General features: G+C 38.5%; 1 protein-coding gene across 1 annotated transcript; it reads left to right on the top strand.

Moving 5' to 3' along the window:
* Nucleotides 1-2,950: 2,950 nt before the first annotated feature.
* LOC134671625 (uncharacterized) lies at nucleotides 2,951-12,037 on the top strand. Its single transcript, XM_063529483.1, has 14 exons — nucleotides 2,951-3,103; nucleotides 4,614-4,774; nucleotides 5,027-5,406; nucleotides 5,486-5,709; nucleotides 6,521-6,808; nucleotides 7,049-7,210; nucleotides 7,541-7,669; nucleotides 7,807-8,294; nucleotides 8,875-9,058; nucleotides 9,427-9,622; nucleotides 9,799-10,562; nucleotides 10,763-10,955; nucleotides 11,625-11,738; nucleotides 11,952-12,037. The coding sequence occupies exons 1-14, from the start codon at nucleotides 3,026-3,028 to the stop codon at nucleotides 12,035-12,037; spliced, it is 3,447 nt and encodes a 1,148-aa protein (XP_063385553.1). The 5' UTR covers nucleotides 2,951-3,025.
* The last annotated feature ends 3,725 nt before the right edge of the window (nucleotides 12,038-15,762 follow it).

Raw genomic sequence — 15,762 nt, 5'->3', positions numbered from 1 at the left:
AAGCTCGATCGATGCCTTATACTCGTATCCGAACACAATCCGGAGACGATCTTACAGACCCACATGGTCACAATAGTTGGCTCAATATTAGAAAGTAGGTACCTAATGTAATGGTGTGCTATAAATATTAGGCATTTAATGATTTAATGACTTTATGAGAGTTGCTTTAGGGTGACTTCCAAAGCTACCTAATTGGTTTTGAAAATCGAAATTTCGACTAACGATTTTTGCGGTAAGGCCTCAATCCCGTAAGATGTAATGATAATATCATCATTTTCTAATGTCTTATGGGCTCGAAATGAGGTCTTACCGCGAAAATCGGTAGTCGATTACCTGCTTCTCTTACGCTTTATCTTTTTGTGATCATCATCAATATTTAAGAGCTACGAGTATACTCTTTTCGGTGGAGTAATCGCCACTCTTCTCTTTGCTGGGCCAGCCTTTTAACTCTCTTTTGTGATATTTGTTTATTAACTATATATTATGATACAATTGTTACATGTTATTGTTTAGGTTGTTTAGGTACAAACAGAAATGGTACACCAAAGTAAATATTTTGACCAAATAAAGCAGGTTCCCTACTGTTTATAAACAAAGATACTTATCTAAACAAACTAGCAAACGAAAGATCAAATAGCTGAGGTTCTCCGAAGGCCCAGGGCATTCGTTTATTCTGTGACTAATATAGAATTATTTATTATTAATGAGTATTTATCGACATTGTCATAATTTATTATAACAGTATCAATATTACACATATTGTTTACTATAGACTAAATGGAGCGACTTGGCCATCACACGGCAACATACCTAATCACACGGTTACTGGTTACTCCAGTTTGGCGCATTTATTGTATATATGTAACGTTGTAATTGTTTAAATGAATAAATGAATTAATAAAAATACACAAAATTTTAATTAATTGGCAAGATGGAATAATTCACGGAAGCGTGTTAATTTTTTCGTTACGAGTACCAATTCACCTTACCTTGTTTAAATATTTAATGTAAAATATTAAGAGTAAGATGAATCAAGGTTATACCCATGAGATCAAACGTAGTGTAATCTCCGTCTAACCAAGCTTTCGTTAAAGTAGTTTACCCCGTCAAAAGAGGAAATGTGGTAAAAAGCTTAAGTAAACCTCTCTTTCATGTTGGCTGTGTAGATATACTTAATAGTTTACATAAACAAATATAAAATTTCATACATAAAATATTTATCCAAACACTACACAACATAAAAAAGGGACTTAGTTTTTTTACCTTTAAATAAACAGCTTTTCTTATGTAGGAGTTCTTGGCAAACAACGATAATGCTTATCTTGCAAAGTTAAAACAATGTGAGTAAAAACCCTTATATTTAGATGCAAATTTTCCACGCGACGGAGATTAAGAAAGGTCGAATAAAAACCACCATTTTATTCTAAGATAGGTACTTGAATATCATAACTTACATGGAGTACCTACTGAGGGAAAATCAAGAACTAAGAGGAAGTACATAGATACCTACATATACATACACAGATTTAACAACAAAAGGTGTCGCTGCTGTGAACAATAGTAAATAGTTTATGTGCGCTTAGGTTAATATTTTGTCATACAGGATTATAAAGAAAGTGTACTTCTTTAAGCGGATTTTATCAGAAAAGAAGAAGGATGATGGCTCAACCGGCTCACGCTAGAACAGTCTGAGTCCGGGCCAAGGCGTCCGACACTTCAGTTTTCAAAAAAAGTGTCACGTAATCACCGATTACCTGCTATAGAAAAGGATCGGATGCCTCGGCCCGGACCCGGAACGAAAAACAACGTGACACAAATACCTAATTTTTAGAATTATATTCAAATTACCAACACGACGCGGAATGATTTTACCAAAAATCGACCATTTATACTATGTGCGATATCGACACTTTATAAAAGAACACATGATACCTTCATTTGAATATTCTGCCTTCCGCAATGCGCGGGAAATCTTATGTTTTCAAATTGTTTACTTGACCGTGCTATTTGGTAACAACGATTCTACTTTGCTGGTATGATTGTATCGGTTTAAGCGCGGTGGGATGATTGGTTCAGCGATATGGAATACCTTATGGGGCTCCGTATTTACCCTTATACGCTTTGATATTATCTGATACGGCATGTAAACTTTAAAACTGATCTGACGATCCTCGCTGTGAACTATAAAGATTATTAGGTTAAGGTGACGTTTGCATGTCAACTGCAGTTGCATTACTGATGCAGCGTCGTTGTAACACTTGAGCGGCTACCGCGAAAACCGAAATTCGCAAATTGCGGGGATCTTTCTCTTTTACTCCAATGAAGGCGTAATTAGAGTGACAGAGAAAAATCCCCGCAATTTGCGAACTTCGATTTTCGCGGTTATAGCCTTGTACTCGTAACCGACGCTGAGTGATGGAACGAACGTCATGATGCGAATGTCAGTAATATGCAAACGTCAATAATGTTATCAAGGAAATAGATAGATACAGCAGCGACAACAGCACTGCAACAACGCCGCAAAAGTAATGCAGCTGCAGCTGACATCCAGATGTCACCGTTATGGTAACATTCAATTTCTGACTGCAGCTGCACTACTAGTACTGAACGCGTCGCTGTCATTGTCAATTTCCATAGTAAAATGTTCATTTTAGTCCATAGTAAAATGCAGCTGACGTTGGAAATGGACTGTCACCTTTACTCTTGGCATAATTTGTTAATTTAATAAATCCAGAACTTGGCTGTTTTGGCTCTTATGCGTGATGGGGAAGAAAATATACAAAGTCGATTAAAATTATGTTAAAATAATATAATATAAATGTTAATAGTGACATCTGTGCTGTGATAAATCTCGTAATCATTTACATTGTCATATTATGCGGGCGCCTTGACCTACACTTGGTTCAGTTATAATTTTCCATAATGTACCTATCTAACACACTAGTCAGTGGGCTGCGAGACAAGTTCGGACCTGTCCTTGCTGGAGTACCTGCGCGTGCGCTGCGAGCTGCGCGGCACCAAGTACATGTGCCGAGAGGGCGGCTGCGGCGCATGCGTCGTCGCTGCCGCCAGACCTGGAGAAAAACTAGGCGCTGTTAACTCCGTGAGCGTTACGTTCTTGCGTAGATAGAACCCATCTACCTCGCGCTATCCCGGCATTTTGCCACGGCGCATGGGAGCCAGGGGTCCGCCTGGCAACTAATCCCGAGAATTGGCGTAGGCACTACGTCTTACGTAGAACTAACAACATTTATTTTATTCATGCACGCGAATTGGTCTGCGTAAAAACAATCAATCATTAAACTAAAAAGTCAAAGCGAGGGTTTGACACCCTCGCTTTGACTTTTTAGTTTAATGTAACATTGTGGAGGAGAGCTTTATTTTCTTGTAAGGAGCTAGACTGGAGAGGATAACACTTATTATTATTATTACACATACTTATGAGTCATATTCGGCGACCACATCCTTACTCAATTTTGCTAGGTTCAGGTAGACATCCGAACTTAACCCTTAATCAAACGGAAGACTTTTTATGAGATTTTTGAAAACTAAGAACGGTGTTTAGGTAATTTGGGTGCGTAGATTACGAAAAAATATATATAAAGAATTTTAGTGGGGGGGAAAGGGGGGTTTTCCGGTGGGAAATAATTTCCCGTTATCCGTTACGGAATGGCAAAATTTTGAATGAAGTGGGAAATAGTTTCCCATTGTCCGATACGGTTACGAACTTTTTACTAGTTAGTAGCTCCCCCCGACTTTGCTTGGAATTCAAGTATAATCCTTTAACGTTATTTTCAAAAATCAAAGAAATAAATAAAAGAAAAAAGAAAATAAAAACAGCCACAGATTTATTTGTGCAACAGGCAAACGGGCATATATTTTTAATTAAGAAAACCAATTAAAATTAAGGCGGAGAACAAACACTGGGAAATAATTTCCCACTTGATAAAACCTATCAATTTTTTTGTAAATCGTACGTTCAGAAACAAACAATGGGAAATAATTACCCACTTGCTAAAATCTTAAAATCTTGGCTAAATCATATCGTTATCACAATTCTTTTCAAGCAAAAAAACAGGGAAAATAAGTCTAGTTTATGATAGTATTCAGTGTATGTGTATGCAGTTACAAGATTTTTTTTTCGCACTTAACCTCAAAACACTAAAAAAATTGTCGATATTGCAAAAAAAATCACAATAACTGACATTGACTTTGACGTATGGTCACAAATGGCGGCCATTAGAAAAGTGTTGCCAATTTTCAAATTCAGAATGTTACTAAGATTTTAAATCTGTATGGTTGGTATCGCGGAGTGCTGCCTTTAAAAAGATAAAAAATATTTCGTAAATTAGAATGAAGTGGGAAATAATTTCCCGATATTTGATTAAGGGTTAAATTAATCATCAACTGATCGCGACACCAACTCCTATACACTAGGCGACGTGAATCCATATAATATTTAAAACTGTCGCGTTTTGAACACATATTAACAAACATAAATGTGAGTAGAAATTAATCTATGCAGTGTGGTTTTAATTAAATAATTAGGAGTAACATTTAAGATCAAAAAGCTTACAAGACCAACACATCTCAATCAATCTTATCTTTCGCAGTGTCTAGTGTCGGTGACATCATGTCATGGTTGGGAGATTACAACGATAGAGGGAGTTGGTAACCGGCTACAAGGCTACCACCCGCTGCAGAAGACCCTCGCCAAGCTCAACGGCACCCAGTGCGGGTACTGCTCGCCTGGGTGGATCATGGCTATGTACAGGTAATAAACGTCACAAGTATCTCAACAAAATTACGAGTAGGTAGTATTATTATCTGTACGTATATATATCTCTTCTTTCTTAGTCTTATTTGTTAATGCTCCTATCACGGGGATATTTTTAACTAAGGGTAAAGGTAAACTGATAAACGTTTGAATGTCCTCAAACATATAAAAGTATTTTAAAAATATTAATACAAGCAAAATAAACAAATTCACTGAAATCTAAAACGTATCTTCATGTGTCTGTACCAGCCTCTTGCAAAGTAATAAGGACTTTACCATGTTGGAGATAGAAAAGTCATTCGGAAGTAACATCTGCCGCTGCACCGGTTATCGGCCCATCTTGGAAGCCTTCAAAAAGTTTGCCAGCGACGCTCTAAGGCCGGACGATATATTGGACATAGAAGATCTCCATATTTGCAAGAAAAATATACACACATGCCGAAAAACTTGCAAAGAAAGCGACTGGTGTTTAGTAGAGGCACCTGATCCTAATGAACCTCAAAATATAGAAGTGGAGTTAAAAGATGGAAAGTCTTTTCACAAGGTATATACAGTTAACGATATCTTTGAAGTGCTAAAGCATAAAGGAGATGATGACTACATGTTAGTAGCAGGAAATACAGCTAAAGGTAATGGTTTAAAATTGGGATTTTAATTTTGTTGATGAAATGAAGTCGCATTTTATTTTCATTATAAATACTTTTCCAGGAGTCATTCCTATTGAAAAATATCCCCGAGTCATTATTGATATAAGCAACATTGATGAATTAAAAGGGTATCATCTCGACCAGAATTTAATTTTAGGTGCAGGTTCAACTCTGAATGAAACTATTAATATATTCAAGAGCGTAGCCTCTACGGAAGATGATTTCTGGTACCTTCAAAAGTTCCAAGAACATTTGCAATTGGTAGCTCATATTCCTGTCAGAAATGTAAGTTGCTTTCTTTGTTATCATAATTTTCTTTTCCTGGTTATTTAAATCGTAATGGCCTACCTAAGTTAATCTCATTTAAAAGTTGATTTACTGCCGACAAGACGTAGGGTTATAAAATAGTAATATTGATGTAAGATTTAAATAGTTTTATTTCATTTTTGGTTAAGCAGTGTGATTTGTAACAACAAAGTTCGTATTGTATTTTATTTACATAGTTGGGGACAATTGCTGGCAACCTTATGATCAAACACCAGCATAATGAATTTCAATCCGATGTTTTTCTTCTGTTGGAGACCGTTGGTGCATACATCACTATAAGTAAGTTATTAGAAAAATCGATGCAAATAAAACGTTCAAAAAACAATATCACAATTGTTAATAGTTTTACTTCAGTGGACATGGAGAACCAAGGAAAACAGTTAACCTTACAAGACTTCCTCAAAGTGGACATGCGAAGTAAAATCATTTCAAACGTTTTGTTTCCTCCTTTGGGTCGGGACTACAAATTTGAGTCGTTCAAGGTAAATTATGATCTATGATACCATTAAGAACATTAAACCAAAGATAAATAAATAAATACTTATTTCAGTTCCGGAAAAGCACACATTAATAATGTCGACACAATTGTTAACTGATACAGCCACAGGGCTTTTATCTAATTGCCACAGAGTATAAAATTGTTTGTGAAAAGTGTGTCTACTTTTTTGTTACCACTCAATCTTTGCATATTGGCTTTTCGAAATTTCATGTCCCGAAGGATTTTATAAAAAAACACTATAGGTACTCGTACAAATATTTAACTTTTTAGGTTATGCCTCGTGCTCAATCTGCACACGCCATCGTCAACGCTGGCTTCTTGTACAAACTAGATTCCTCCAACACAGTAAAAGAGGCTAAAATTGTGTACGGCGGCCTAAACCCAAGCTTCGTGCACGCTTCTAAGACAGAGGAGTTCTTAAAAGGCAAGAACCTGTTTACAAATAAAACTTTACAAGAAGCCATCGAGATTTTGATGAGCGAGGTAGTTGTGGAAGAAAATCCTCCGCAAGCTTCAGCTAACTACAGAAAAAATCTCGCTGTTAATTTATTTTACAAAGTAAGTACTGATTCAGTAGATAGATAGTAATAGATTATTTCAGAAATAGTTTCAGAAAAAAGCACTAGTAAATAAAGATAGAGGCAGACAACAGGCGGTCTATATGCTTTAATAATACTAGGTATTTAGCATTTATTAATGTCATGCTGCTAAATAAACATTTGAAATACCTATCTAATAATTTTATTATCATATTGTCTGGTCGGACGTGCTTGAGGATGCTTCACTTTTTTTTGTCAGGGTCTTCTCTCTCTTTGTCCCGAAAACGAGATGGACACATATTTTGCATCAGGGGGGAGAGTCCTAAGCCGAATGCGTCCTGTCTCTCGTGCGAAACAAGAATTCACCACTAACACCCTTATGTATCCGATTAGCCAGTCAGTTGAAAAAGTTGAAGCGCTGGTGAGTTGAGATAATAAACAGCTTGTAAGAAACATATTTTTAAGCCTAGTGAAAAGGCCTCCCCTTTTTCCATAAATTGCTCATTACTTGAAACCCACTCCTTTGCTATGAATCTATGTCAAGTAAGACGGGGCAACGCATGTCTGCCAGATCTCTCCAGACGGTGGGCAAAGAAGTAACCAAGATAGGTCTGGATCTGGAGCAGAGACAGACTAAAAAGGAGGCGGCTGTATAACCTAGACACAATACATATATTCGTATGTAGTAAGAAACAGATATCTGTATACATATGTATTTTTTTTAATAAATCTGTATTTTTTTTGTACTTAGATTCAATGCGCAGGACAGGCTCCATACTCCGAGGATTTGCCGAGCATGCCGTGCGAGGTGTTCGGCGGTTTCGTGCTCGCAACCGTTCCGCTCGGCGACATTGACAACATCGACCCCAGCGAGGCCCTCGTGAGTTTTTCCTCCGTTTTACGAAAGCGATACTGACTTTCAGATTTCAGAGAGTACAATAGATCTTATGGACAAACTTTAGCAAGCTACATCTATCTCGAGCTAACTGGCACTAATGAAGTGTTTTCTTATTCCAGAAACATTCTGGCGTTATCGCTTTTTACTCTGCGAAAGATATTCCGGGAGTAAACTCTTTTACTCCTGGCCTCAGCAATCTTATCTATCAAGAAAAAGAAGAAGTATTCTGTTCTGGTTCCGTCAAATATCATGGTCAAGTTATTGGATTAGTTGCGGCTGAGACTAGAGCCATTGCAGAATACGCTACCAAATTGGTGAATGTTAAATATAGTAATGTGAAAAAACCTGTCATTGATGTAAGAGAAGCTATAAAGAGTCCTGATAGAAATAAAATGGTTTATGAGCAGGGCGGAGCTAATAGGGTTACAGACCTCTTCAAAGTTATAAAGGGAACGCAGACGATTTTTGCGCAGCAGCACTTTTGTATGGAGACACTGGTGAGTGTCGTGAAGCCAACGGAGGAAGGTCTGGAGGTGCACTGTACTACACAGCACATGGATCTAGTGCAGACGATGATTTCCCGAGCTCTTCTAATACCGGAAAATAAGTAAGTATCTATAGGTACCTATAAAATACTGCATTCGCATCATGTGTTACATGCGTAGGTACAAAGGTAAGGTTTAGTTGTTTTGATTGAAGTTTACTGACCTTCATAAGCAATGAAGTAGTTGCAGTAGGAGAACACAGGATTTAAAGATAATAATTATACTCAAAGACAAGTCCATTAAAGTTCTTCAAATATTTTTGAGCCAAATTCATATTGAAAGATCTAAGATAGTTTACGTAGTCAGCCACAAAAGTACACAATTTACAGCAAATTAAATAACCGTATTATTGCTACTTTGCTAACTATCAAGCGGAAGGAAATACCAGAATACTGTAATTCGTTCGATGAGAAGAACAAAAAATAGGATCAGAGGTTGCGCCATGTTAAGCAAAATAATATAATAAACGGCTTACGGCCCGGCGGCGGGATGGAAAGGGAGGTACCATCAACCGGAGTGAATAGGGATGGCTGCAGTGAATAGGGAAATATCATCATTCGATTGAAAAGAATAGTAGGAATACCTACCGAATATCTAGGCTTCTACAATGATGATATTACTGATATTACCCGTTAATCTCAGGATAGACGTAATCGTCCGACGCCTGGGAGGAGCGTACGGCCTGAAGATCTCCCGCGGCTCGCAGGTGGCGGTGGCGAGCGCGCTGGTGGCGCACAAGCTGAACCGGCCCTGCCGCATCATACTGCCGTTCACAACCCTCGCGAAGGCCGTGGGCAAGCGGCTGCCTTGCCACACTGAATATGAGGTTTGCTACTAGGATTTACATTATGGATTAAGAGCATGGGTAGCACTCATTCTAACTACAAAAATGCTATTTAAAAAACATGTTCAATCAGCATCAAAAGCACTTATTCTGTGTCAAAAGTATCTCTCAAAATATAAATTTTAGTAAGAGGTTACCGTCTCCCAAGGACAACCGCAACACCAGAGAGGTTGTTCGTTCCGGACTTTTGAATTGGGAATATGCTCTTTTCTTGAAGGTTAAAACGAGTCTCTCAAAACCACTGAAAGCATCCGCGTTAATAAATATACGATTGTCACCTTGGCTACGGCCTGATCAACTTATTTTACAGTATCTTCAATATCACTAACGTTATATCCCTCACTTTCTAGATCACAGTCGATCCGTACGGAAAAATTCAACTCTGTAAAGAATACATGCACATGGACAATGGATATGTGATCGACGAGCCCCTATTCGCCCCCGTGCTGGATGTGTACAACAACTGCTACGACAAGCTACGCTGGATGTTCAGGGTGTTCAGTGTTACCACTGATACAGCTAGTAACACTTGGTGCCGATCACCAGGTACGTAAACTTACTATACTCTCAACGAAAGGCACGTTATGTTTATTTTTTTAATAGTTTGCCAGCCTGCCTTGCCAGTATTCTGTTTTAGCAAGATGATATGTTAGATACCGAATAATGTATACCGAAATCTAACTCTAATCAGTAAATTTAAGTAATCGGTATTTTATTTTCAGGAACACTTGAAGCTATTGCTGCTTGTGAATTCATCTTAGAACGTGTAGCTTACGAGATGTCACTAGACCCGCTAGCAGTAAGACTAGCGAATCTAGATCCCATTTCCATCGAGCTCGTGGAGATGGTGGAGAAAGTGAAACGTGACGCCGACTACGCGGACAGACGGACCGCTGTCGACAAGTTTAATTCAGAGAACAGATGGAAGAAGAAGGGTTTAAGATGGTCTCTCCTTCGCTGGCAGCCCGTCGGTAGCCAGTACTTTGACGTGACCATGTCAGTTTATAACGATGATGGCTCTGTCTCTATAACCCACGGCGGAGTAGAGATGGGACAAGGTCTTAACACCAAAGCCGTTCAAATAGCTGCTTATTTTCTAGGTGTTCCCATGGAGAAGATTCAAATCAAAGCGAATCATACACATATAACTCCAAATAGTCTTGTGTCTGGGGGAAGTTTGACTTCGATCAACGTTGGCATAGGAGTTCAGAGATGCTGTGAGCAGATTTTAGCACGACTAGCTCCTCTTAAAGTTGGCCTTCTGAACCCCACTTGGGAGTTCTTAGTGAAGATGGCATATAATGCTAGTATAGATCTTCAAGCTCACGCTTTTGTGTCAATGCTAGATACGCAGAAGTATGTAGTGCATGGAGTGACGTTAGCTGAAGTGGAAGTGGACATTCTGACAGGAGAGTGGGAGCTGTTGAGGGTTGACCTCCTGGAGGACGCGGGAATGAGCATTAGCCCGGGATTAGATGTCGGACAAGTAAGAAAAATCTATGAAAATTATTAACACTAGGGGCTCTGTGAGCTGTAGACCTAAGGAATCTCCTCCATTCCGTCATTTAAAATATAGTAATTGGACCTGCTCATCATAAAATTTGATGAGAATTGGTTGAGTAATGAATGCTTCCTGTAGAAGAAGACAAGACAATATAATAATCTACAATGCTGATCTATTGCCAGGTGGAAGGCGCTTTCATCATGGGCCTGGGGTACTGGACGACAGAGCACATGGTGTACGACTCCGACACAGGCGAGGTGCTCACGAACCGCCCCTGGAACTACCACGTGCCGCAGGCCAGGGACATCCCGCAGGACTTCCGGGTGTATTTCAAGGACAAATCTTATTCGGAAGTTAGGACACTCGGTGCTAAGTGTAAGGGATTTTATATTATTGTCATGATTTTCATAGAAGTGGGTTCTATCTGGCTATTTTTGGCTCTTGGCGTTTTTTTAATCGCTCTTATTTGATACTGGCCTGTATTTTTGTCTAACAAGTTTAGAACCAACGTATGTAATCTCAAGAATCTTCTGTTGACTTCCGTGGTATTCGTGCTGATTAAAGGAAGACTCACGTTAGACCGGGCCGTGTCCGGGCCGGAGCTTCCGGTGCTTACTTTTCTATGACATGACAGGCGATCACGTGATGCTTTCCATAGAAAACTATGCGCCGGAAGCTCCGGGTCGGACACGGCCGGGTCAAACGTGAGTGATCCTTAAATCTGCTTTTAATCCTGTTTCCTTTGTATTTCAACAACGGACAATGTCTTTCATCTTCATAAAACTGATAATAATCTCTAAACAAGGTGCATTCTAGACACAAGTTCCAATAAACTCATTTTACGAGCTAGAACTCAAACCTATGACACTGTTTGGGTGTCGCGTGGCTGAATGACATCGCTACCAACATTGTTTATTCTTAACTCAAATAGATGTTATGAACTAAAAAAAGTGAAGCCCTACAGTGGCCGAGGCTGGATTCGTGCCAACATCTTCAGATTTCCCGTCTAAAGCCATAACCTAAATATTATGTTCATATCTACAGCGATCGGCGAGCCCCCAATCTGCATGTCGGTGGCGGTGCCACTAGCTTTACGGGAAGCCATCGCTGCTGCCAGGGCTGACGCCGGGAAACCATTTAATGAGTGGTTTCAGCTAGGTAATAAGAAGTTTACCGCCAGATTTTCTGCTTCTCTTCAACAAAATCGTATTACTCTTTAATGACATTATGTGAGAATGTTGAGAAATTCTGTTTCTGCTACTCCTAAATTGGAGCCGTTGGTTCCCGTAATAAGTTTTATATCAAGCAGTAAGAGAAGTTAAATTAAGTATTCTAGAAATGAGATTATTATGATGTGTTATTTTTTTACAGATGGACCATATACAAGAGAGGCTATTCACATGCACACTGAGACAGATAGTAGAGAGTTTAAATTTAAAACAAAAATTTCCTTTTAACTTTATACCGGGTGTGGCCTGTAACAAAAGTTGAAAATACCGGTTGTATAGATATGTATGTAGATATATATAGATTTTATTTCTGGAGGCCTTGGTCACTTTTTCTTAGTATATGACATTTATTTCAGTTTATTTTTTAGTTGTTAATCCTACTACGTAAATTAGTATACAACTAACCCGAAATTAATAATCACACATTGGTTCACCAATTACATGATACGTGCATGTCACGTGTTTATTCACACATCAATCCCATTAGTCTGATTAATTCAATAATTAACACTAACCTGCCTCACAAGTGTTCAATAAACCATACTGTATTCTGTACAAATATCAACATTCATTGACCACTAATAGATCTTATTACTTCGACTTAAGGTTGAATAAAGAGATAACTTTGTCAACGTCTTGAGATATATGGCGAGCAGAGGCATGTACATAATTAATTCGTGTTAGACTATTACCTATTAGTTCGACTGACGCGTGACGCTAATCGAGACGGACTAGGTTAAGAGCGTTTGCTAACTTCGTTCGATATGATAATGCGGTTCCTAGGAGACAAACGGTAGCATGAGGCACATTACTATAATGTACCTAATATATTTACCTACATATGCAAGTTGTGAGGCAAATGACTATTTATAGTATTTATCATACCACGTCAGTGGTAAGCAAGCATAGACAGATAGATAGATAATATTTATTTCTGATTGAAAATTTACATGTTATTCTTCCTTAAAAATAGCAGAAATTCACAAAAAGATCGTCAAGTGTATACAAACAAAATTAAAAGAATAATAAAAATAATAGTAAATTGTGAATCAATAATGTCAAAAATAAAATAGAATAGAAATCAAATTAAAATGTCATAAAACTTAACTAAAACCTAAAACTATTTTGTATATAATACTAGGGCTTTCCTATGTCATATAATGTCATATTCCATAAATTAAATTAAATGTCAACAATCAATACAAAAAACAATATGAAATAAAATAAAAACAATAATTTCAATTTAATACCAAGTAAAATTATTAATATTTGTATTGTTCACTGTACTCTTTAACAGAGTACAGCGATGTCGTTAGGAACAGTTCTTTTAGTCGGCGATCAAATATGTCGTCAGAGGTTTCATTTCTGATACTGGCGGGTAGACGTTCATACAGCGACGGACCTATTACTCGTGGGTTTTTGTCGAGCAGCGCTAGCCGCCGCGGCACGGGCAGTAATCGCCCTGTTTGGCGGGTTATTCCGCCAAGCATATTCGACCGTTTGAATTGGTTAATATTTTTGCGCGTAAACATTATAATTTCATACACGTAAAGCGAGTAATAGGTCAATATATTGAATTTTTTAAAGAGTTCTCTACACGAGTGCCTCGGACTCACACCTGCCAATATTCGTATAGCCCGTTTTTGTAATATAAATACTCGGTCTGAATCGGTTGAGTTGCCGTATAAGATTATACCGTAGTGCATCAGTGAAAAGAAATATGCATAGTATATTTGAATTAGAGCATCATTTGAGACAATTGGTTTCAGTTTGCGCAGCGCAAACACAGCGCTGCCCAACCTTTCACACAAGTTGTCTATGTGTTCTTTCCACTTCAGCTTGGCGTCGATGGTGAATCCGAGGAACCTGCATGAGTCACAGCGTGGTATCGGACTCTGTACTAGTGGAATGTGTCTAGTATGTCCAGCTGAGAATAACATTACGTTCGATTTCGAAGTGTTAAGGACGAGGCCGTTTGCCGAAAACCATTTGTGAAGTTGGCGGTAAGCGTTTGCTATATTTTGCTCGAGTTGCAAGTGTGTGTGAGCGGTTACTATCACGGTTGTGTCATCGGCAAACAACACCGTCATACCTTCGGTAACAGAGGCAGGGAGATCATTAATAAACATTAAAAACAGGGTGTTTCCGAGCGCCGATCCTTGTGGTATTCCTAGTTTTAACACACCTGCTTCGGATCTCGTGTTTTCAATGGAGCCCGATGTCTCCATTTTGACCTCGACCGTCTGCTTTCTATCATTTAGGAACGATGCAAATAAGTCATGAACTTTATTTCTGATTCCATAGTGCTCTATCTTTTCCAATATCAGTTCATGACTTATAACATCGAACGCTTTCGATAAATCGCAGAATACCCCTGCTACCTTCTCCTTTGTATCTAAAGCGGTTGAAACGCAGTCATATATTTGATAAGCCGCTGTTGTCGTTGATCTATTTTTTCTGTATGCAAATTGTCTGTCCGTTAGTAGGTCATTTGTCTCGAGATGATTCATTAACGTGTTTGATAAAATAGATTCAATCATTTTGGAAACATTAGGTACAATGGTGATGGGTCTATAATTATCCACAGAACATTTTTCCCCTTTACCTTTATATACTGGACACACTCGTGTGCATTTCAGTACGTTAGGGTACACTCCGGAAGCAAACATGGAGTTTATAAGTTCCACTAGTAACCCTGCAACGACTGGCCAAACGCACTCGAGTATGTTCAATGATATATCATAAATATCTAAGGTCGTGTTTTTTTTCTTCAGGGACCGCAACGTACGGTTTAGGTCTGTTAGTGTAACTGTGGGTAAAACAAGTTCAGGGGTGTTTGTGTTTTGTAAGTGTTGTTCTAAGTACTGTACAGAGTCCGGTTTATTAATATTTAATTTAAACTTCGAAGCTACTGTGAGAAAGTGTCGGTTTAGGTATTCTGGCACATCTCGAGGTGGTATGCTGTTCCCGTTTTCATCCTTTAGGGAGATGGTATGTTGCGGTTGTTTTGTGGACGTTTCGTTGTTGACTACGCGCCACATTTCTTTTGACGGGTTTTTGTTGTTGACGATGCGATTAGCAAAGTATTCACGTCGTGCTGTCAAAGACTCCGATTTTATGCGATCAGCTTGATAGCTGATGCGTTCCGCTAAAGTTTCCAGTTCCGGGTACTGACGTTTCATTTCAGTTAGATCATTATAATCTAAAATTAGTTCCGAGAGGGTTTCAGTGAGCCATGGGACCGATTTACTTTTCTTGATTAAAATATTTTTGGTCGGGAAATGAATATCAATATAATACCTTAAAACATTAAATAATTTATCAAATTTATGGTCAATAGAAAGCATGTCATCAAATATAAAATTCCAATTGTAATTTTCAATGTCAATAAAAAATGCTAATAAGGATTGGTCAGTATATAGTCGCTTTTGGATATAGGTGTTTGGCTTGATTTTTTGTCTCAACTCGTCAGTGGGCAAGGTAAACACCTGGGCGCTGTGGTCGCTGATGGGGGTGTCAAGCGGAGCAGCCGCGACGCCCCGCCACCCGCGCGCCACCAGCCCGCAGTCGATGCTACTTGCACTGTGTGCGGTCACACGGGTCGGAAATTCAACACAGTTTCTACACATGTAACTTTGAAGGATTTCGTCTACTCGCCGTTTAGAAATGTTATCAGACATAAAATCAACATTTTGATCTCCGACCAGAATGAACTTTTTATCCTCATTTGTGAGCTTATCTAATAATAAATCTAAATTATTCAAATACATGTCAAAATCACCATTTCCAGTGCGATATAGAACAATAATAATCAAATTTAAATTACATATTTCAATTGCAGTGAACTCAAAGTGAAACTCAATAGCCAGGCTCTGAAGGTCATTTCGCTGTCGATATTCAATATCGCCCCGTGTGTACAGCGCAACACCGCCATGTGCTATGTTTTTACGACA

This window comes from Cydia fagiglandana, chromosome 15, assembly GCF_963556715.1.
Source record: "Cydia fagiglandana chromosome 15, ilCydFagi1.1, whole genome shotgun sequence".
Lineage (NCBI taxonomy): Eukaryota > Metazoa > Arthropoda > Insecta > Lepidoptera > Tortricidae > Cydia > Cydia fagiglandana.
The sequence above is the reverse complement of the archived record's forward strand: the minus strand, read 5'-3'. Positions and strand labels throughout refer to the sequence as shown.

Coding starts and splice junctions, on each gene's coding strand:
- LOC134671625 (XM_063529483.1), top strand. CDS start 3,026: ATGTGCCGAGAGGGCGGCTGCGGCGCATGCGTCGTCGCTGCCGCCAGA. Junction 5,710..6,520: donor CTCATATTCCTGTCAGAAAT/GTAAGTTGCTTT, acceptor TTAACTTTTTAG/GTTATGCCTCGTGCTCAATC. Junction 9,059..9,426: donor CTTGCCACACTGAATATGAG/GTTTGCTACTAG, acceptor CTCACTTTCTAG/ATCACAGTCGATCCGTACGG.